A 24,549-nucleotide genomic window follows, 5' to 3' on the forward strand; every position below is an offset into this window, starting at 1 on the left:
ACGCAGCGGCTGGATTCTACGGAAGCCGGGATGGGCCCTTCGTGGCGGCAGCAGGACTCTCCCCTGCCGACCATAACGCATTGCGCAGGTGCACCACCACCACCTGGTCCTCCTGCGGCTTTAACGCCTCTGACATGGAAACACCATTGCAGTTCCAGCCGGGCTTCTGCTCCGAGCAGCAGCAGCAGCAGCAGCAGCAGCAGCAGCAGCAGCAGCAGCAGCAGCACGGCCAGGACAAGCAGAGTCTTCTCCAGCAGCCGCAGCCGCAGCAGAGCCCATGCCTCCAGTGCAACAGCTGCACCTACTATGGGGCCGCTGCGGCAGCAGCGGGGGATAACCTGCCCTCGCTGCTCCGCACTTCTTCGCCCCTCTCGGGCGCCTTCAGGACTCACTCCTCGCCGCTCTCCATCTCCGCCTCCTCCCGGCAGGGCAGCCAGTTGAACGTCAGCGAGCTCACCCCCTCCAGCCATGCCGGCTCGTCCAGGCAGCCCCACCAGTACCCCCAGTACCACCAGTGCCATAGCCTGCAGCAGCAGCAGGCAGCCAGTCCCAGCAGCAGTGTCAGCAGCGGCAGCACCCACCATCACCACTACCAGCAGCGTCGGGAGAGCAATCCCTTCGCCGAAATAGCCATGAGTAGCTGCAGGTACAACGGCGGCATCATGCGGCCGCTCAGCAACCTGAGCTCATCCCGCAGGAACCTGCACGAGCTTGGCTCCGAGTCTCAGCCGCTCCAGCCGCCGCTCGCCAGCCCCGTAGCCGCTGCCCCGGAGATCGTGGTCTCCAAGCCCGAGCACAACAACTCCAACAACCTGGCGCTCTACGGCTCCGGCGGCACGAACAACGGCGGGGGCAAGTCCAGCAAGAAGAAGAACCAGAACATCGGCTACAAGCTGGGGCACCGCCGGGCGCTCTTCGAGAAGCGCAAGCGCCTCAGCGACTACGCGCTCATCTTCGGCATGTTCGGCATCGTAGTCATGGTGATCGAGACAGAGCTGTCCTGGGGCGCCTACACGAAGGTACCTGCCACGCCGTCGGACCGCCTTCCTCTCGCTCTCGGCGCCGTCGGCGCAGCCCGACCCACGCCCCCCCGTCCCGTCCCGTCCCGTGCCCCTGCCGCGGGCTCCGTGTCCGCCCCGGCCCGCGGGCGAGGCCGGCTCGCGGGAAGGCGGCTCCGCAGCCAGCTGCACTCTCCTGTCAGTCGTTCAAATCCGTGCGGTCTAGCCGCCCCGACGTCACTTCGTTTCTCTTAGAGCCCGGCGCGGCGGGACTGTTCGGCCCTCGCCCGGCCCTGCCGTGAGGCGTCCCTCGCCCTGAGGAGAGGTGCCCTGACCCCCCGGCACCTCCGTGTGGGGCCCACTGGTCCTCCGCCCTGAGACGAGATGCTCCCGCCGCGGTTCCGCAACCGTGAGGCGAGGTGTCCCCTTCCCCCGGCCCCGCCGTGAGGCACCCCCCGGCCCCGACACCGTAAGGCGAGGCGACCCTCCCTCCCCTCCCAGTCCGGGCTCCGCTGCTCGCAGTGGGGCTGGGGAGCCCGGCGGGGCGGGAACGGTCCCGTGCGTGTGGGTCTCTGACGGACAGTGGTGTCTTTCTGTTGCAGGAGTCTCTGTATTCCCTCGCTCTAAAATGTCTTATTAGCCTCTCCACGATTATCCTGCTTGGGCTCATTATTGTATACCATGCAAGGGAAATTCAGGTAATGTTTCACTTTATGAATTGCTGAGTGTTTACATATCTGTGGTTGCAGAGTCAGTTTTTCTAAAGGCTTTATTGTGGTAAGCACTTTGCACTTCCTGCTGATTCAGAAAACAAAAATAATCACTTAGTGCTTCCTGAAGTTCAGTGAATGTATTTCATCCCTGGAGAGAAACAAGATAGGCTACATGGACACATTCGTGCTAGGAAGCATTGCCTGTTAGGGACTGTTACCTGCAATTATGCTAGTAGGATCACTTAGTTCGGAGGTTATAGCACACTTTCTCTATGACATACCTGCTGTCTTCTGTAGCAGATGTAGGGCAACAGTCTTTTATTTCCCAGTGACTAAATGTCATGCTGTGCATTTTCTCTGGCTAGCAGGGCTAATTATTAGGAAAGAGGCATCAGTAACTTCTAGGTATGTAATCTTCACTGTGCTGTTTCAGATACTAGCATACGCTAGAAGAATATTTGAAAAGAGGGGGAAACCTTATGTTGGATTTGTTTTATTTAATGCCATAGAAATTACAGCCACTAGGAAATGTGACAGAGGAAAGCTGTCAAGACAGGTAGGGCTAAAGGTAGGGGGAATTTAATGATCAAAGCTATAGAGTAAGTCTAAAAATACTGTCACGTGTCCTGTCCCAGGTACTTGGTTCTAATTTCAGTTGTCAATTTTTTTTTGATCAAGAAATTACGATTTGACATTTCAGTTAAATTGAAACATATAAGAGAGAGTATTCAAAGTTTTGAAGTGAAAAATACCTTATTTGTAGATACAGTGGTGTTTTTGCTATGTCTAATTAGAGATACCTTGGGCTACAGGCAGAAATGACAGTTTTCAAGGGCAAAGACATCTTTTTCAGCAGTACCAATTAACAAAAAAGAGAAATTAAGAATTGTATAGCACCCTTCTTCTATGCTGTAGTTCTAATATGAAAGGGCACCATAGTCTCCTACTTAGACTACTGTTAGAGACGTATTGCGTTACTGAAGACTCTTTGCCAAATGGGATCCTGTCCTGCAGTCCTTACATATGAAAAACACTATTTCTGGCTCAGAACCCAGTTTCTTTGCATTAATATCAAAGATGGGCAGGTGTTTAACATTATTGTACTCAATAAACAAGTGTCTGGTGACTGAGTATCACTATAAACTATTGGAATACTGATGAAGAGGTTTCTTTATTTGTGCAAAAGTAAATAAATGTAGCTGCTGCAATGTGGGAGCCTTGTTCTCCAGTGTACCTTGCTATAAGTGGTGCTTGAGGCACTAAGAACAAAGCTGAAAAAAACAAGCTCTGTAAGTATTTGTATTATTCTATGTATTTTCAAGAAACTTTAAATAGAAAACAATACACAAGATAACCAAATAGTCTTAGGTTTCTGTATGCATAAGCTTACAGTAGGTAGTTACGCCAACATTTGCATTTTTTTTTTCCAGCTAATTAGGTACACATTTTCATTCTTTCAGAGATCTGTTATGGATCAGAAAAATCAATCTTTTAAAAAACTTCAGTTGTATTTCTGATTTTTTTTTAACTGATCATTTTAAAGAACTCCTTCATGTATGAGACTACATGGAAGGAGTTGTGCAATCATGTGACTTAATCAAGGTTAATGTAGTTTTCAACACTGCCTGACAGTATAGAATACAAGCATACCTGTTTGTAAAACAGTAATACTCTATGTTTTTGTCTGAGAGACACTGTAGGCTGCAGTACTCATGTCAGAGCCTGGAGTAAGCTGCAGCTCCAAGGGGCTCTGTCATTCATCTTGAAAATGAAAGGGAAGTTTTGTTTTCAAGGACACTATTGGAAGGAAAGGCCATTGTACCACCCTTAGCTGTTGGATATTTGATAGATTTTTAATTTAGGCACAGTATGTTTATATACGCACACTTGACTTTTTAAAAAATAAGATGAAAAACACACAGAGAAATATTTACATCCATCTATGGTGCTAAATTTATGTTACACCTTAACTCTGAAAGCAAGAAGTATCTTTAAAATACTTTAGCTTAGAAATGTACAGAACCTACTCCAAGTGAAAGAAAATACTGCGTAAGCTCGATAATGTAATGATTTTTAAATAATCTTTAAAACTGACTGTTTTCTGAAGGGATACTTGCCTTTAATTCATGCAAATATCCTGCTATGTGCAGTGGAATATTTCTTGAATCAGGTCTGTAGAATCATGCCCATAGATGGCTGATTGTGTCCTGGAGCACCAGCTGTTTGCTGATCTTGTTCAAATTTGATCATTCCTTTCTTATTCTTCTCTGAAAGGTACTTAGACTTTATCAGTAAGTATAGTGTAAATTTGCAGGAATTCTTCAAGACAATAAATTTTGTTGTACAGAACAGGATGACAATGTATTTTGCTTGCAGTGTGGTATGTTTCATAGTCTGATAGAAGCAAACCTACCTGAAAGAAAAGTAGATTTTCCTGCAAAACATGAACTAAAATATGTTGGGAAATAAGATGAAAGTTTAGCAATTAGTAGTGCTTGCAGATTTAATATTTAGAAGCTCCTGGTGACATAAAATGTCTGCTAACCAAAATCAGCTGCTGCTTTTATTTTCAGTAGTCTGTGCCCTTGATTTCTTGGTAGGAGGTCTGAACAGCCATGCTGCAAGCAACTCTGTGGTAGTGCCTAACAGTATAGCAGGTGACTGTAGTCTGTCCATTTAAATGACCTTGCCTATGTGTTCTGTTTTGAAAACAGTCAGCTCGTCAGTTAAACCAAACTGTGAGTTTGCTTGTCCCAGACCTGCTGAACAACCTATTTTAAGGGAGTTGGAAGGGAGATTTAAGAAGATTTATAGGGATTCTTCACAAGAATATTATATGGATGTGAGATAAATGGTCTTTTTTTTTTCCCTTTTTTGTTTTCTTCTTCTTTTTTCTTTTTTAGCTTATAAGCAGTAGAGGAACAGGAGCATCTTCAGTATATAAGGGGGGTGGGGATGGGGGGTGTGTCCTCCGCCTCCTTTTCAGCACCGCAGACAGCTCCGCACGTTGCACATTACCCGGGGCGCCCTTGGCTGGGCTGGGCCTGGCTCAGAGCAACCTGTGCTGCGGGGAAGGCGGCTGCCAGCCTCCCCAGCTTCCCTCCCGCAGCACAGCCAGGTGAGTTCTCCTGCTGCCTGACGGCACATGCATAATTTTGGTCATATTTTTAGCCTTGCATTCTAAACCTATTAGCAAAACAGATTCATTTTTATATTCTATGAAACAGCTCTGCATTTGACAGACCAAAGTCTCCAGAATGGCATAGCTGCAGTATTTAGACAAAAATAACTGTTTGGCTGCTGTGCAGTTTTGTGAAATATTGGAAATGTTAAAATGCTTTCTTTAAATAGGTTTTCAGTGATTGCAGTGTATTAGTTATTCTGTATTATTATCTATTAGTGTTATTATTAGTATAATAATAAGTACAATTAGTGTTATTATTAGTTATTCTGTGTTATTAGTTATTAGTGTTATTATGTATTATTATTATTAGTTAGTGTATTAGTTATCCTGTTATTCAGGAGCTATTAAATTTATTAAATGTGACTTAATGTTAAGACTATAATAACAATCAAATTAAACCAGGTAGTTTTAAATGATAATCCTTAGCCTACATTATCATTTCCAGAAAAGAGGATAAAAACATAAACAATGCTTCCTTCACCTCCCTCCCTCTCCCAGGAAAAAAGCCAGATGAACAACAGTAATGATGTTGGAGCCAAGTATGGTGACAACGCCAAATCTGTGTATTCTCCTTTTGGTTCGTTGTTGTCATGCTTGTAATATTGTTAAAAACATCACACTTGGGAGATTATGAAATATTCATTACTCGCTCTCTAAGCTTGTGTGGTTGTTGATTCAGTTTGGAAGACCGGTAGGAAAAATGTAACTCATTGTTATCCCAGCCTAGAACAGGTATTTCTCTGACTACTGTTCCAGTTGAGAAATACACTTTCAAAGAGGTGGAGGAGGGAAGAGCTAAGAAGACAGATAGTATCATCCGATTATCATAATAATTTACAATGTATAAATTGCCCACTTCATGCATAAACAGTTTGTTACCTCATGATATTTTACATAATTAAAGTAGCAGCATACAACATGATTAAAATTGTTGTTTCTAGACAACTTATTGTTCCATTCCACATTTCCCTAATGCAATTTGCTGTTAGATTAATAATCAGGTGGAAGTTAAGAAACTTTTTTGATAACAGTTCACATGGTAAAGCTGCATTTTTTTCCTACTTTTACTGAGAAAGTAGACACCTCTGTCTCTCTCTTGTACTGCTGGAGATAGAAATGCTTTTTAAATGTACAGTTCCTGAAGTTTTACTGGCACTTCCTTATATTACTCAAAACAAAGGATTAAAACCAAAATTCTCTAAGGTTGCTAATAAAATGTCTTTAATCCCCTTTCTCGGGTATTCTGTCACAGCCTGGTATTTCTTGAAAGATGGCTGTCACAGGGTAGGAGGACTATGTCCACTGGGATACTTTTGCTTTGGTGCTGGACTACTTAGGGTATCCCTTCTGTAAATAAACATTGCCCTTCTATTGCCTTTCTTGAATAATGGTAACCTGTGTTCTTCTGGACTGAATCTGAACCTCTTCTCCCTCTTCCCTTGATACAGATGCTCTCACTCATACAGAAAAATGAAAATTGTTGATATTTGGCAGAAATGAATAGAAATCTTCATTTTTTTGTATGTGAATTGAGATTTCTAAACACTTATAAATTGGACTCTCAGTTCATGCTCAAGTAGAACTCCTATGGAAAGTCATGCAAACTTCAAAGTTAAGGTTAAGCCATTGTTGTCACAGCAGAGTTCATTTTTAGAATTCAGTCCATCACTTTCCAGGTCTCCAGGGAGAAAGCACCCTCAGTCCCTAGATTGTTCTGAAGTGGTGGGGAAATCATGTGATACTGGTGGATTTGGAATGAAACATTTTCAGTCTTCATTAACATAATGGAAAATTATCACACATGTGAGCCCAAATATCTTGCTGAAGACTCAAGAGTCTTTTCTCCTTTTCCCTGTCTCCTGAAAACTTGAAGAAATGGAACAGGTAGTACTAGGAAATATAAGTGGATGTTAATAAATACATTTCTTGACTTATTTATTGTGCAAATAAATTCCATAATGCATGATTCTAATAAACACTGCTTATGGGGCTTTAATTATCTTATTGGAAAGTTCTTCAGAAAAAATCCTGCATTCCCTAAGAAATATGAAGTTAAACTCCCTTACAGTTTCCCATCACAAACACTAATGGGTATTCTGCAGGCAAAATTGTTTGTATCTATGTAATCCTTTTGCCTTCACTGTGGTGGTACATGTTTATCTCATTGTCTTTCTTCTTCTGTTGACTCCATGCCAAAAGAAACAAAAGTCTAGCTTGCCTTTGCTTAAGTACGCTGAATCATCAGCTAAGACTGCTGCTGCTGCAAAAACAAATGAAGATTAAGAGCACAGAAAGCAAGTCTGTTGAATAGCAGGTGAAAATCAATAAATAAACATCGAGTGATAATTTTATTCTGATCTAAAACCTGTTGAAAATGACTGAAATTTTTCTGTTTATTTTAATAGGCCTTGGATCAGGCGACAACAAATCTCATCATGTGCCAGTTTTGGTCCAGGATACAGTAGCTTCATGTATAGGCTTGAAAATTACCTTGTACCAGTGAAGATTAGTACACATTCCATACAACAGAAAAGCACGCTGATTATAAGAAATCTAGAGACATCATATCTGTTAAATTATCACTTCAGGAGTATTTATTTGATAAATATTTAGTTTTAGTTCCATTCAGTACATTTTTGAATAGATTATATCTGCAGAACATGTTGACCCAGGAAAAGTTACAGGTGCCCACTCTCTCTGAAAAGCAGCACTGTAATGCATAAGACACAGAAGGCAGGATAGAAAATCCTTTAACGTTGGTCAAGCATCTAATGAACAGTGACTGAAAGGATCTGAGGCCTTTTGCATTGAAATTAAATGTAGAAGATGCTTGTTTCCAACAGCCTCCCTTAGGACATAGGAGGAGGTTGTATCTAATGGTCAGGCCACTGAATGGTTGGCCTGACAATACCTAGCATTGTCCATTCAAATGCACCCTTGTTCTGAGCATTTTTTAGTGAGGCTGTTAGAAGTTTATCAGGACATCAGGTTTATCTTTCCTTAAAAATACGTTCTTAAGTCTAGAGTCACAGGTGTACTCCTTTGGCAGAATGAATAAATTAGCTCATTTTATCTAGCTTCAGATTCAGTATTTCTTCCTTTAACTTGGAATCATAGAATAGTTTGGATTGGAAGGGACCTTTAAAGGTCATCTAGTCCAACCCCCCTGCCATGGACAGGGACATCTTCCAGTAGATCAGGTTGCTCAGAGCCCCGTCCAACCTGACCTTGAATGTTCCCAGGGATGGGGCATCTACCACCTATCTGGGCAACCTGTGCCAGTGTTTCACCACCCTCATTGTAAAACATTTCTTCCTTATACCTAGTCTGAATCTACCCTCTTTCAGTTTAAAACCATTCCCCCTTGTCCTGTCGCAACAGGCCCTGCTAAAAAGTTTGCCGCCATCTTTCTTATAAGCCCCCTTTAAGTACTGATAGGCTGCAATAAGGTCTCCCCGAAGCCTTCTCTTCTCCAGGCTGAATAACCCCAACTCTCTCGGCCTTTCCTCATAGGAGAGGCGTTCCATCCCCCTGATCATTTTTGTGGCCCTCCTCTGGACCCGCTCCAACAGGTCCATGTCTTTCCTGTGCTGAGGGCTCCAGAGCTGGACGCAGTACTGCAGGTGGGGTCTCACCAGAGCAGAGTAGAGGGGCAGAATCGCCTCCCTCGACCTGCTGGCCACGCTTCTTTTGATGCAGCCCAGGATACGGTTGGCCTTCTGGGCTGCGAGCGCACGTTGCTGGCTCACGTCCAGCTTTTCATCCAGCAGTACCCCCAAGTCCTCGGCAGGGCTGCTCTCAATCCCTTCATCCCCCCAGCCTGTATTGATACCGGGGGTTGCCCCGACCCAGGTGCAGGACCCTGCACTTGGCCTTCTTGAACCTCATGATGTTCACACGGGCCCACTTCTCGAGCTTGTCCAGGTCCCTCTGGATGGCATCCCGTCCCTCAGGCGTGTCGACCGCACCACTCAGCTTGGTGTCGTCTGCAAACTTGCTGAGGGTGCACTCAATCCCACTGTCTATGTCATTGATGAAGATATTAAACAGTACCGGTCCCAGTACGGACCCCTGTGGGACACCACTCGTCACCGATCTCCATCTGGACATTGAGCCGTTGACCACTACCCTCTGGATGCATCCATCCAACCAATTCCTCACCCACCGGAACTTCTGTTTCCCCTATTCCCTTGCAAAAAATATTGCCAATTTCTTCAGTGAATATATCCTTTTTTAATTGGTTCTAGTTTTCCCAGTAGTAATGAAGCTGATCTTCCCTGAAGAGAGTAAGGCTTCTCTCACATTGGGAACAGTGGCTGACGGCAGCTGTGTTGGGAGATGGCAGTTCTTCATGCAGTGATCTGTAGAACAAATTAATTTTTGTGATGAATGAAGAAAAATCAATCCTAAATCAAGAACTGTAAAATGATCATCTAAAATTAACAACATAAAAATTCTGAAATGTAGATAGTTCTCCTCAGTGAATTTTGCTTCCACAAGAATATTGTAGAATTAGAGTTACTTTATTTCCGAGATACTTGAAATGGGGAAAAATATGGCAGAGAGCACTAGGTTTCTTACAAGATGCATTCTAAAATTAGTTCTGTATAAAAGTACTGATATTTTGTGGGAAGATGTGCTATGTTCTTCATACACAGTCTTGGAATCGCTGCTTCAGTGCAAAACTAAATTCATTCCTAACTCTGGAATCTGACTAATGTTTCTGTCCCAGTACTAGTACTAGTACTAGTGCACTAGTTATAGCAGACCACCTACAAGACTAGAAAAGGTTTTTAAAGAGATGTTTTTGTTTTGGAAATATTTTATTAGTATACTAATTTTTTCAATGTGGTCATTTGTTGTTCGTATTTGTGAAGGTGCAAAGGGAACCTAAGCAATCCATTCAATATTTCTTTGCCACTTTTCCTTTCAGGTGTAATAAAGCTGGCATAGCTAATGTCCAGCTACACTCTCAGCAGTGAGAGTGAGCCAGAACAGGCCAGTAGAAGTAGGGGGTAGCATGGAGTGTCAGCAGATGGAAGTCGGGTTCTAAACAAGTTGTATTTAAGTTAGCTTAGCTGGTGGAATGTTTTGTAAAGATTTGCTACAGGCAAATAACCTGCTCTGTCCTTACATTCTTGGGAACAACAGTATGGTTTTAAAACTATGTATGTTTTTCATTCCATCTCTATCAATTGTATGGAGCAGCTACTCTGGATTGCTCTGGGCCACCCAGTCTATTTACTAGTAAATATATCTGTTATGTAATAACATAAATTTCCTTTTCTTTTTTATTCTTTACTTTTTAAATAACAGAACAATACATAGTATAAAACAATAAAAATACTTCTTTAGTGCACTGGTCCCATTTTCCCGTTTTGCGTGTTTGTGCAAAGGAAAGGAACAGGACTCCTACCTAAACTGTTCTTTCTGTATTAATCTTCCTCCACTTATGCTATATTCAGAGCTTTACTAAGTCATGTTCCTTCTGCATCTGCTTGGAGAACATTTTTGACTGTCAACCCCAGTCACAGGAGCTTTTGGGAACTGTTGGTGCTGGATGGAAGTTTTCTAAATGTTGTAACTTAAGGAGCTTATTCTCATTGTGTTTTACCCTGCTGGAGGGAGTGGGGTCTGAATATATTATATAATAGAATAAGTGTTAAATGAAGAATATTATTTAAATGAAGAAATACCTTTAGTGGACACTGACTTTGAAAGAACTCATTCAGTAACTTTAATTCAGTCACTTACTGATGGGTCTACTGAGTATCTCAAATGAATATGGAAACCCCAAGTGGTGGGCTTCTATTTCTGGACCTCTGATTTTGTTCAAAGGCTCATAAAAATTTGTATAAGTAAATATCTCACCATTGTTTAAAAATCTGAGGAAGCTCAAGTGTGATTGTGCCATCAAGAGTCCAAACTAAATTAAAGTAGGAGATTGCCTCATGAAATATCTTTTTAATAGTGCTTTTCTCGGGAGTTTCTTCTTCTCTATAGCACTGGGGAAGAAATCTGGATATCTAGGAACATCCTTTTTTTTTTCCTTGGAGTCCTTGGATTTAACTTCTTGACGCTATCGCCTGCATAGAAGGTTGTAGGGAAGAAAGAATGGCAGTTTTAGGAGCATCTCGCCCTCTTTGGGTCCCTGAAGCACATACATACAGGGAGAACGACATGAAAAGAAATTCCATATGTCCCAGCAGTTGCTGAGTGTTGTAATGGTTCCTTAGCACCACAGGCTGTCAGGGATTAAGCCTTTTCACAGTTGTTTGAGACAAATGATAGAGCTGAAAGTCTGGCCTGTAGCATTTAAAAATATTGAGCAATGCCTCAGAATATCTTTGGAGAGAGAAAGCAAAAAAGAATACTGTCAGTATCTGATTTAGAACAGAAGGAAAATATGGGGAGGTAGAATTTAACCTTATGTTAGTTTATGTGATCGTGTCCTTTCTTTGTTATCTCATAGAGTATTTGGGCTAGTGTTTTTATAATGATCTGAGGGACAGAGGTTAAAAAAGACATGGACAAACCTGATAAGTGTGTTGAGTAACACATATATGTTTATTGAAATGGTTGTGGCTATGTTCCTCTCTGCGTGTGCCCTGTCATAGTAACTATGATGTATATTATTCAGGTGTATTTTAATGTGCAGTTTTTGATGCTGCACATTGGAAAATATGGTACACAAAGACCATAAGTAGTCTGAGCCTCAGTTACACATCTCTTCCTGAGATGGTCAGATTTAATGCTGTCTTTGAGGGAAGCATTTCGAGCCTACTTAGCCACCAGCACACATTAACACGAAATTTTCTTTACATGCACTGACATACACAGTGTGTATAGCAAGATATCAATAACCATGAAAAACTCATTTTGCATAGAGATACCAAATTTAAATAAATATACTATGCAAAAAATCATTTTTATGATGAAACTAAGTACCAGACTTTTACAATCATTCTTTTAAATTGGCATTTATATAATTAGGGGGGTGTGTGTATGTGCATACACATGTATGAATGATAGAATAGTCTAACTTCCCCATTTGAACAAACTAAGAATGTTTCATTTGTGTAGATAGCTATATCCACAAGATCTTGTGGATCAATTTCTAATGACTTACTAGAAAATTTGGTCTTAACTCTGGATGTGGGAAACATTCTGGAAAATATAAGACAACAAGGCTTTCATGCAGTTTTGTGAAAAACATTATTCTTTGCCTTCTGTGCTTTGCATGCAGAAGGTGTTTGATGAGAAGGTGTTTGGGATGTAGAGTCCTCAGGAATTCCTACAGGCTCTCCAAGATTGAGGACAGGCCTTTGGATAATTTATAGACCATTTGATTATACACCTTCTGATGATGGAAGAGGGTGTTTTTCATCCCCTAGTTAGGGAAAGGCTTGAGATGTCTATCTCCAACCACCATATGATTTTCAATCATTTGTACTTAATACCTTCTTCCTCTCTGAGGACTATAATGCTGTTTTTAGCTGCATAAGTGATATTTTGGGGACTAGAAGCTATGGAAAAATGTTTGGTCAAAAATTTGGTAGAACAGCAGCCACAGAGGCTATATTTTGCTAGTCTGTGTCATAGTTCCATCAGTTCTTTTATAAGGGTAAAGCGACTCCAGTATTTAACCATTTAAAATTTGGATTTTTAAATTAAACAATTGCCACAATGCCTTTGTGAGTACAGTTGATTCTCCTTCTGCAAGGAATGCCTCAAGGAGTACAGCTGATGCTACTTTATCATTGTTTATCGCTTCCTTTTTATTCCTTACAGCAGAGCAGTGATACTGTTTTCACATTTGTTCTTCTACCAGGACTGTAAAGAAACTGGCCAATTTCCTTGTACTTTGCATTCACCAACATCCTCAGATAGCCTGCTAGGAATTTGTTTTGATATACTAATTATTTACAAAATTAATTTCTCTACTTTTCTTTTAAGTAGCTTCAGGGAGTCTCTGATCTAAGTTGTCATTGTGTGCAATCTGTCTACTCTGAATTTGTTTCTCTTTTCCTAATCTGGTGTTATATGAATTTAACACAAATTGTTATGTAAATACACAAACACCCATTAATATCTATGATATGCTATCTATTTTTATATTTATACTGTGTGGTGTTAGAAACATCAAGTTTATTTATAGTTTAAGATTCATGTCTTATTTTTACATACCACATGTTGGAAATGCATTATATAATTTCAGATGAAAATAACTTTTTTTAATTTGTCTTATAGAGTGCAGGCTTAGTAAAGGTAGATGGTAGTTCTGTATTTGAAGAAGCTTTACAGAACACTGATGAAGAACTTAAGTTAGATTTCAATGTTAGACTAATAATTAATAAGAAATTTGAAAGCTATGAGCAGGCATAACATCTTTGACCTTGACTGGAGTTTGGCCTTCTGCATAGGCTGCAGGACTCAATTTTATAGGAAGAGCTTGTTCTCTTTTTATTACTAGCATCATTCCCCATTCGAATGGGGAGTAGTATCATAAAATGAATGCATGGTTATTATAACAGAATTGACTGAAAGCAGCTGAGAGGGTATATATATAGATATAAAAATATAAAAAAATATACACCCACCACCCCCCCTTTAAATTGTGCTGTTCAGCTGTTCTTTTTCTCCTTCATTCGTTTTCCCTCCTTGCTTTCTGAATAGTAAGCAGGAACACGCAAATACCACTGCATTTTCCAAATTAAAAATAAACAATTGCATTTAGTAGGTTGCATAATTGCAAGCATATAAAATGTACATGAAATCCTGTACTAATTTCTATCTATTTTCAGTACATCCCAATTGACTTGTTATCCACAGCCTATTTTGTTCCAGAATATTTGATATTCCTGTATTTCATGGACTGAATTGAGAGACGCGGATTTGTATGGAAATTTACCTCATAGATATGATTTTGAAATGTTACTATTTTTTAAAATAGGAATATTTGTACTGGATCTGTGGTCCTCTGTGGCTTCTGGTGCTTTCTACCTTCTGTGTTTTCACCTCCTAAATCTCATTATGTGACAGCTGAAGACATTATCACTTTCAAATATTATTTTTCTTAGAAGCAATTGGCTTAGCCAAAGTCAAGGGAAGTTGATAAGGATTTTCTGTGCCTGCAAACATAACCCATTCTACTTAGCACCACTGAGAAACTTCTTTCTTTGTAGCATATTAGGATTTCTTCTGCTGACAACTGAATATGTTCTTAAGTATATGTTTCATAATAATATCCTGAAGTTTTTAAAAAAGTGATTAAATATCATTTTCTTTTATGAAAATTGTAAGATCAAATTTTGATGTCTAAGTTTAACTCAACGTTCTATTCTCATCTTTTGAATCGAATCAATACTTAAGGTATCATTTTTCTTGAATTGCCTTTCTGCATGTAGTATTCATATTGAAATCTGTGAAGACGGTAGGTAAAAAGGGAGGACAAAAGACCATTGCTTTTCCAGCATATTCTGCAACTTTAAAAGAAATTTTAAAACACTGCTGATTTAGCATGTATTTGATATGTATCCAAGAACTGAAATGGTCAGCTGTGTCGTTCATTTATTCTTTTCTTCAGAAAACCACACAACATTTGAGGGATTTGATATTATCTATCTCATATTCAGTTAAACTGGTTACTGTTCATCTGTATTCTGGATGCTCTAAATACCTGGACCTCTTTATAGCTGTTTTACCATTTGTGTGATCTGACTGACAGCATTTACAGGCTAATCACAAGAATCAAATGCACTTGAGCCTCATTGTATTTTGAAACTTTGGCCCTCTATGTCAAATAGTACATTTGCTAAGTGCAAACCAACTGTCTTTTGGTAACAAATAAATAGATAGATTTGCCTTCCTACCAGTATGAATTTCATTTTTATATCTAGCATACAAATTCTTCAGAAAGACTACAGGTAAAAGAAAGTGTATGTGCTCATGTTGCTGTCCCAGTTTCGGCTGGGATAGGGTTAAATTTCTTCCTAGTGCTGTGTTTTGGATTTAGTATGAGGAGAATGTTGATAACACACTGATGTTTTCAGTCGTTGCTAAGTGCCCTCCTAGTCCAAGGACAGCTCCCGTGCCTACTGACTGAGCTAGGTACACGAGATGGGAGGGAACATAATCAGGACAGCCAGCCCAGCTGGCCAATGGGGTATTCCATACCATGTGACGTCATGCTCAGTATATGAACGGTAGGCGTGATCCAGGAAGTAGCGATCGCTACTTGGTTATCGGTCAGCGCGGGTGGTGAGCAATTGCACTGTGCATCACTCATTTTGTATATTCTATCATTATTTATTATCATTATTTTCCCTTTTCTGTTCTATTAAACTGTCTTTATCTCAACCCACGAGTTTTTCTCACTCTTACCCTTCCGATTCTCTCCCCGTCCCACTGGGGGGGCGGGGGCAGTGAGTGAGTGGCTGCGTGGTATTTGGCTGCCTGCCAGATTAAACCACGACAGTCCTTTTTGGCGGCCAACGTGGAGCTCGAAGGGTTCAGATAACGATAGATCTGACCAAAGTGTGTTAAGGCAAAATTGTTATAGCATTCGTTATATTGATTGGTCACAATGTTGATGTATTGGCTGTCAAAGTTGTGGGGCTGGCTCTCAATGTTGGGTCATGTAATACCTTGCTTGCAATATGTGTTCCCTTTTGTGCTGTTTATCATTATTCGGAACTGGGCCAAGATTATCATTTTGCTGCTGTTTTATGAGGTGATAAAATCATTGGTCGTAAGTCTAATCTGGTATCTGTACTCGGCACTGCCGTCATTTCTGTACCTCGGGAACCACCTCTTAGAAATTATTAGTAATTGCACTTTTTTCCCCTCGGAGAATGAATTTAAGGGGGAGACAGGATGGGACGCTTTCTCCCACTTGTTCATCTTCCCTTCCATATCTTCAGAAACTCCTTTTTCTTCTATCCTCTTCATGAAGACGTCCACACTATTCCCTGAGAATTTTGAATATCCTTGGGATGTTCAAACAAGCATGTTCATATTGCTATGTCTCCTGAATGTGGTTCAGGCCTTGTTTAGGGTTAAACAACTATTCAGGAATACTGTCCAGAGATCAACCCTCAGGAATCAGAAAAGAGGGAGGGCAAATGGCGTTGCCTCGTCTGGGCGGGCGGAGCGGCGAGTCTCAGGGGCGGTGGGCAGCGGGAGATCAACCCTGGCAACAGACACGGTAGCTACTCAAAACCCCACGACAGGTACTGCGGCTACTCCAACCCCCACGACAACCCCTGTGGCTACTCAAACCCCGGCAACAGTCACCGTAGCTTCTCCAACCCCTGCGACAGGCACTGCAGCCACTCAAGCTCCGGCAACAGGCACTACAGTTACTCCAACCCCCATGACAAGCACTGCAGCTACCCAAACCCCAGCAACAGGCACTACAGCTGAACCAGAGGACCAACCCTTGCTGGTATCCGTTGCCCCTGTACAGAAGAGGAAATCTTGGAAGCGGAGATCAGGTCGTTTAGAAAGGGATGATGAAAGAGCAGGGCCATCACGAGGAGGGGAGGAGGAAGAGGAAGAACTCATAAACGAGACGGAAACCACCCGATCCCTATCCCTGAGTGAGCTGCGAGATATGCGGAAAGATTTCAGCCGTCGTCCAGGCGAGCATATTGTTACCCGGCTGCTCCGATGCTGGGATAATGGGGCCAGTAGCCTGGAATTAGAGGGGAAAGAAGCCAAACAGCTGGGATCCCTTGCTAGGGAAGGAGGCATTGACAAAGCAATTGGAAAAGGGACACAGGTCCTCAGCCTCTGGAGGCGACTGCTGTCAGGCGTGAAGGAAAGGTATCCCTTCAAGGAAGATGTTATATATCGCCCAAGCAAATGGACCACTATGGAGAGAGGTATCCAGTACCTGAGAGAACTAGGCGTGCTGGAGGTGGTTTATAGTGACCTGGACGATGTCCGAACACCCAAAGATCCAGATGAAGTCCAGTGCACGCGACCCATGTGGCGGAAATTACTACGGAGCGCACCAGCGTCGTATGCCAATTCGTTGGCAGTACTGTGCTTGAAAGAGGAAGAAGCACCAACGGTGGATGTTGTGGTTAGCAATCTCCGAGAATATGAAGAAAGTGTCTCCTCCTCCCTTGTCTCAGCTGTGGAGAAACTGTCCCGGAAGGTCCAGCAACTCGAAGACGATAGGTCCTATTCTCCACCTGTATGGACCAGTATCTCAGCCATTCGGAGTCAGCGTTCTTCTGCTCAAGAGAGAGGATATAGAAAGTACACACCACGGGGCACCCTGTGGTTTTACCTGCGTGACCACGGAGAGGACATGAGGCAGTGGGATGGAAAACCTACCTTGACCCTAGAGGCACGGGTACGTGAGTTGCAAGGAAAAACAATCACACAAGGGGGTTCTCTCAGGAAAAATGCTGCTCCAGTTTTCAGGAAAAACCTGTCTCACGACGGTCCAGTTTCCAGTGAGCAGTTCCCCAGACAGAGTAGAAGGGCTGATCTTACTTTGGATTGTAATGAAGGAATTCGTGACTCACGTTTGCAAGAAGTGAGAAGCGGATACTATGACCAGAACTAGAGGGGCCCTGCCTCCGGCCAGGTGGAGGAAAGGGACAACCAGGTTTACTGGACTGTGTGGATTTGATGGCCTGGCACATCAGACCCACAGGAGTATAAGGCTCTCGTAGACACCAGTGCACAGTGTACCCTGATGCCATCAAGCTATAAAGGGGCAGAACCCATTTGTATTTCTGGAGTGACAGGGGGATCCCAAGAGTTAACTGTATTGGAGGCCGAAGTGAGCCTGACTGGGAATGAGTGGCAGAAGCACCCCATTGTGACTGGCCCAGAGGCTCCGTGCATCCTTGGCATAGACTACCTCAGGAGAGGGTATTTCAAGGACCCAAAAGGGTACCGGTGGGCTTTTGGTATAGCTGCCCTGGAGACGGAGGAAACTAAACAGCTGTCCACCTTGCCCGGTCTCTCGGAGGACCCTTCTGTTGTGGGGTTGCTGGGGGTTGAAGAACAGCAGGTACCAATTGCTACCACAACAGTGCACCGGCGGCAATACCGCACCAACCGAGATGCCCTGCTTCCCATCCATGAGCTGATTCGTCGACTGGAGAGCCAAGGAGTGATCAGCAAGACTCGCTCACCCTTCAACAGTCCCATATGGCCAGTGCGAAAGTCCAATGGAGAGTGGAGACTAACAGTAGACTACCGTGGCCTGAACGAAGTCACGCCGCCACTGAGTGCTGCTGTGCTGGACATGCTAGAGCTTCAATACGAACTGGAGTCAAAGGCAGCCAAGTGGTACGCCACAAGTGATATCGCTAATGCGTTCTTCTCCATCCCTTTGGCGGCAGAGTGCAGGCCACAGTTTGCTTTCACTTGGAGGGGCGTCCAGTACACCTGGAACCGACTGCCCCAGGGGTGGAAGCACAGCCCTACCATTTGCCATGGACTGATCCACACCGCACTGGAACAGGGTGAGGCTCCCGAATACCTGCAATACATTGATGACATCATTGTGTGGGGCAACACAGCAGAAGAAGTTTTTGAGAAAGGGAAGAGAATAATTCAAATCCTTCTGAAGGCCGGTTTTGCCATAAAACAAAGTAAGGTCAAGGGACCTGCCCAGGAGATCCAGTTTTTCGGAATAAAATGGCAAGATGGACGTCGTCAGATTCCAACGGATGTGATCAACAAAATAACAGCCATGTCCCCACCAACTAGCAAAAGGGAAACACAAGCTTTCTTAGGCGTTGTGGGTTTTTGGAGAATGCATATTCCAGATTACAGCCTGATTGTAAGCCCTCTCTATCAAGTGACCCGGAAGAAGAACGATTTCAAATGGGGCCCTGAGCAACAACAAGCCTTTGAACAAATTAAACAGGGGATAGTTCATGCAGTAGCCCTTGGACCAGTCCGGGCAGGACAAGATGTGAAGAATGTGCTCTACACCGCAGCCGGGGAGAATGGCCCTACCTGGAGCCTCTGGCAGAAAGCACCAGGGGAGACTCGAGGTCGACCCTTAGGGTTCTGGAGTCGGGGATACAGAGGATCCGAGGCCCGCTACACTCCAACTGAGAAGGAGATATTGGCAGCATATGAAGGGGTTCGAGCTGCTTCCGAAGTGGTTGGCACTGAAGCACAGCTCCTCCTGGCACCCCGACTGCCAGTGCTGGGCTGGATGTTCAAAGGGAAGGTCCCCTCTACACATCATGCAACCGATGCTACGTGGGGTAAGTGGGTCGCACTGATCACACAACGGGCCCGAATAGGAAACCCCAGTCGCCCAGGAATCTTGGAGGTGATCACGAACTGGCTGGAAGGCAAAGATTTTGGAATATCCCCAGAGGAGGAGGTGACACGTGCTGAAGAGGCCCCACTGTATAACAAACTACCAGAAAATGAGAAGCAATATGCCCTGTTCACTGATGGGTCCTGTCGCCTTGTGGGAAAGCATCGGAGGTGGAAAGCTGCTGTGTGGAGTCCTATACGCCAAGTTGCAGAAACTGCTGAAGGAGAAGGTGAATCGAGCCAGTTTGCAGAGGTGAAAGGCATCCAGCTGGCCTTGGACATTGCTGAACGAGAAAAATGGCCAGTACTTTATCTCTATACTGACTCATGGATGGTGGCAAATGCCCTGTGGGGGTGGTTGCAGCAGTGGAAGCAGAACAACTGGCAGCGCAGAGGTAAACCCATCGGGGCTGCCGCATTGTGGCAAGATATTGCTGCCCGGGAAGAGAACCTGGTTGTAAAAGTACGTCACGTAGATGCTCACGTACCCGAGTCGGGCCCCTGAGGAACACCAAAACAACCAGCAGGTGGACCAGGCTTCTAAGATTGAAGTGGCTCAGGTGGATCTGGACTGGCAACATAAGGGTGAATTATTTATAGCTCGGTGGGCCCATGATGCCTCAGGCCATCAAGGAAGAGATGCAACATATAGATGGGCTCATGATCGAGGGGTGGACTTGACTATGGACGCTATTGCACAGGTTATCCATGAATGTGAAACATGCGCTGCAATCAAACAAGCCAAGCGAGTAAAGCCTCTCTGGTATGGAGGACGATGGTTGTAATACAAATATGGGGAGGCCTGGCAGATTGATTATATCACACTCCCACAGACCCGCCACGGCAAGCGCGATGTGCTCACCATGGTGGAAGCAACCACAGGATGGCTGGAAACGTACCCTGTGCCCCATGCCACTGCCCGGAACACCATCCTGGGCCTTGAAAAGCAAGTCCTGTGGTGATATGGCACGCCAGAAAGAATTGAGTCAGACAACGGGACTCATTTCCGAAACACCCTCATAGACACCTGGGCCAAAGAGCAGGGCATTGAGTGGGTCTATCACATCCCCTGTCATGCACCAGCCTCCGGGAAAATCGAACGATACAATGGGCTGCTAAAGACTACGCTGAGAGCAATGGGTGGTGGGACATTCAAGCATTGGGACACACATTCAGCAAAAGCCACCTGGTTAGTCAACTCTAGGGGGTCTGTGAATCGAGCTGGCCCTGCCCAATCAGGACTCTTACGTACTGTAGATGGAGATAAAGTCCCTGTCGTGCACATAAGAAATATGCTGGGGAAGACAGTCTGGGTTACTCCTGCCTCTGGCAAGGGAAAACCCATCCATGGGATTGCTTTTGCTCAAGGACCTGGATGCACTTGGTGGGTGATGCGAAAGGATGGGCAAGTCCGGTGTGTACCTCAAGGGGATTTGATTTTGGGTGAAAATAGCCAATGAACTGAATTGTATGACGTCAATTGTTATATGATATTGTATATCATTATTTCTATGGTTGCTATCAATGGTATAGCAGTGAAAATCACCCAGATTAACGAAGAATGAACTAACTCTGATGAAACCGAGCAAAGTGCAACAATGATAGAACTGAACGAGTGCAGCAGTACCGAAATGAGAACGGGCTTCAGGATGCAACAGCCCAACACCACACACCATCTCTCTGGCCCTGAAAGACTGTTATGACAGATGGAGCCCAAAGTCATGGACTAAATGAACTCAATGGACATTTTAAAGAGATAGTCCATAGACTAAGGGAATGATATCTGTGAGTGCATATATATATATGTATATATAAAAAAGATAGTGGTGGTTAATTGAAATGTATCGAAAAATGTGAGACCTAAGCATAACGTAAATGGTATAGAATAAGGGGTGGATACTGTCCTGGTTTCGACTGGGATAGGGATAAATTTCTTCCTAGTGCTGTGTTTTGGATTTAGTATGAGGAGAATGTTGATAACACACTGATGTTTTCAGTTGTTGCTAAGTGCCCTCCTAGTCCAAGGACAGCTCCCGTGCCTACTGACTGAGCTAGGTACACGAGATGGGAGGGAACATAATCAGGACAGCCAGCCCAGCTGGCCAATGGGGTATTCCATACCATGTGAAGTCATGCTCAGTATATGAACGGTAGGCGTGATCCAGGAAGTACCGATTGCTACTTGGTTATCGGTCAGCGCGGGTGGTGAGCAATTGCATTGTGCATCACTCATTTTGTATATTCTGTCATTATTTATTATCATTATTTTCCCTTTTCTGTTCTATTAAACTGTCTTTATCTCAACCCACGTGTTTTTCTCACTCTTACCCTTCCGATTCTCTCCCCGTCCCGCTGGGGGTGGGGGGAGTGAGTGAGCGGCTGTGTGGTATTTGGCTGCCTGCCAGATTAAACCACAACAGTTGCATACACTGAATTCACTGAGTTTGTTTCTTTAGCTTAATTCAACACTATGTTCCTTTGGCTTTAATAGTATTGCAGTGGAGGTAAGAACTATACCTAAGATAAAGAGAAGGAACGTGAAGGAGCAAAAAACAGGTCCAAAAATAAAAGAATTTGGGTTGGCTTTTTTTGTTTTGTTTGTTTCTTACTGTGGTTAACTTCTTTCTTTCTTTTAGTGTCACTCCAACTACAATAAAGTTAATTTATTGTTATCACTTTCTTAAACAAATAACTGGAGCAATTTTCTGGAAGAGAAACTGAATGTGTTGGGAGGAAGATGTAGAATGTGGTTTTGGATCTCTAAAGGACATATACAGAGAGTTCAGGCTTGCATTTCTAAACTTTTGAAGGATGGAAAGGGGCAAAAAGCAATGCAGATGAGGAATCGCTTGTTTGGCCCTGTATATGGTGTGTAGCATGCTGGAAATACTTTTCTTACGTTCAGAAGGACATTCTTTGTGTATTTCACCTTCTCACCCCTTAAATTACTTCTAAGTTTTTGAATAATCTAATTTTAAAAATCCTGCAAAAGTTTTTTATTTCCAATTACATATTTACTGAACAGCCTTGTCTAGATTCAGACTAGAAGTGAAGTAGTGCGAAGGTCTTCTCCTGTTGCTGAGATTGTATGTTCTTTGTCATTATGGATTATTTTCCTTTTTTGAAAAGTTACCTTGTATATCCCTACTCTCTACTAATGACAAATATCGTTCAATTAAGTATTTAGTTAGTAAATCTTCAGGAACAACATTTACTAAACGGTGTGAAGTGCTTTATTACTTTTGTTCCTGGGTGGTAAACTGAAGGCTTTGATTCTGCAAGGACCTACACACATGTGCATTTAATTTTCAGCTACTAATAGACCTCACCTGGCTGCCTAGGCTACTGTGGTGTTTGCAGGCCTCTGCTTTTCATTTTTAGTTTTTTTGAAGGTGTGACTACAGTTCATTTAGACATGGTCAACCTAGCTTTAAAACAGCTAGTTCAGGTATTGCTAGTAGTTGAGGTACAGTTGAACTGATTTTTCACTATGAGTTATCTTTTAGAGCCTTTATGTAGTTTCTTGGATGGTTTTGCAGCCTGCGTTGGTCTATATTGGTACCTGAAGTTTGAAGAAAGCTTGAATAGTTCTACTGAAGCTATAATCTCTCCTGCCTGAAGCACTGATGTGCTCTAAAGAAGTCTTAACGTTGTACTGCAGAAAGTATTTTCAATTTGTAATTTAGATTTCCATCCTGAAAAACCTTTCTTAAGTTCTTCTTAATTCTATGAACTTTGAATAAGCAATTGATTTTGAAGGGATGAGGTTTAAATTGGCACAGAGTTTTGTTTTATCAAAAATGACAATTAAACAAAAATATGAAAAAATCTTAGTAAATAATATGTGGAAATTCAGTTTCATATACAGTTTTAAAAATAGTGCACAAAAACATTCTTTTTGGCTTAACCAAAATCACATTCACTTAGTAGTGACTTAGTAATGTCATTTGCTGAAATGGCATATTTATTTTGGTTTTAGTGGTCCATTAGCAGCTCTGAAAACGATGGTATTTTAAAATGGAATTATAACAACGTTTGTTAATGGCATACTAAAGTTAACCTTATATTTTATCATTTCAGTTATTCATGGTGGACAATGGAGCAGATGACTGGAGAATAGCCATGACTTATGAGCGTATTTTCTTTATCTGCTTGGAAATACTTGTATGTGCTATACATCCCATACCTGGGAACTATACATTCACATGGACAGCCCGGCTTGCCTTTTCTTACGCTCCATCCACAACAACAGCCGATGTGGATATTATTTTATCTATACCAATGTTCTTAAGGCTGTATCTTATTGCCAGAGTTATGCTTTTGCATAGCAAACTTTTCACTGATGCATCATCTAGAAGCATTGGAGCGTTAAATAAGATAAACTTCAATACCCGTTTTGTTATGAAGACTTTAATGACAATATGTCCAGGAACTGTACTGTTGGTTTTTAGTATCTCATTATGGATAATTGCTGCGTGGACTGTCCGAGCTTGTGAAAGGTAAGGTTGTTCTGTTTGGTTGGTTGGTTCTGTCCATCTGTCTTGTTTTGCTTCTTTGGTTTTCTATTCGAAGGACCTGAATATTTAATGGAATGGAGCTTCCTGGTCTTTGATATGTTGAGTGCTGGTTGGATTTCACTCTGTCACAGATTTTCAGGAATGCTTTGCCTTTTAATCTGAAGGGCTTATGTAGAGAAGTTTGTGCCACAACATTTATTGTAGTATTGCAAGTTGATTTCAATGTTTTCATTTAACTTTGCTAAAACACAGTGGGATACCGTAAAATGTCTTTTAACAACAATTACAGTTGTTGATATTCTGTGTTGATAACAGCTTTCATTTATTGTGTTCACGAGTTAAATTTATTGAGAGTAATGTAGATAAAATAGCTATGGAAAATTCCAATGGGAAATGTATTTTTTCAATTAGACTTTTATTGTCCTATTTCTTTAAAAAAAAAAAAAGTGAAAAAATGTTGTTGGGGAGTTGGCAAGATCAAGAAAGGGTGATGTACTGGTTTTGACTGGGACAGAGTTAATTTTCTTCGTAGTAGCTCGTACGGTGCTATGTTTTGGATTTGTGACCAAAATAGTGTTGATAGCACACCGATGTTTTAGCTATTGCTGAACAGTGCTTACGCAGCGTCAAGACCTTCTCTGTTTCTCACTCTGCCCACCCCCAGCAAGGGGGTGCACAAGAGATTGGGAGGGGACACAGCCGGGACAGCTGACCCCAACTGACCAAAGCGATATTCCATACCATATGACGTCACGCTCAGCAATAAAAGCTGGGGGAAAGAAGGAGGAAGGGGGGAAGTTTGGAGATATGGCATTTGTCTTCCCAAGTAACCA

General features: G+C 42.7%; 1 protein-coding gene across 4 annotated transcripts; it reads left to right on the plus strand.

The window, feature by feature from the left end:
• The first annotated feature begins 134 nt into the window (after positions 1-134).
• Positions 135-24,335, plus strand: LOC142074689 (small conductance calcium-activated potassium channel protein 2-like). Of its 4 annotated transcripts, XM_075135477.1 has the most exons (5): positions 135-1,019; positions 1,601-1,696; positions 4,615-4,829; positions 7,095-7,209; positions 7,301-7,378. In XM_075135477.1, the coding sequence occupies exons 1-4, from the start codon at positions 135-137 to the stop codon at positions 7,204-7,206; spliced, it is 1,308 nt and encodes a 435-aa protein (XP_074991578.1). In that variant the 3' UTR covers positions 7,207-7,209; positions 7,301-7,378. The 4 variants fall into 4 exon arrangements, with proteins under 4 accessions (XP_074991578.1, XP_074991580.1, XP_074991577.1 ...); XM_075135479.1 differs by lacking the exons at positions 7,095-7,209; positions 7,301-7,378 and adding an exon at positions 23,280-24,335; XM_075135476.1 differs by lacking the exon at positions 7,095-7,209 and having other exon boundaries at positions 7,301-8,640.
• Positions 24,336-24,549: the final 214 nt, after the last annotated feature.

Source organism: Calonectris borealis, chromosome W (genome assembly GCF_964195595.1).
Source record: "Calonectris borealis chromosome W, bCalBor7.hap1.2, whole genome shotgun sequence".
Taxonomy (NCBI): Eukaryota; Metazoa; Chordata; class Aves; order Procellariiformes; family Procellariidae; genus Calonectris; species Calonectris borealis.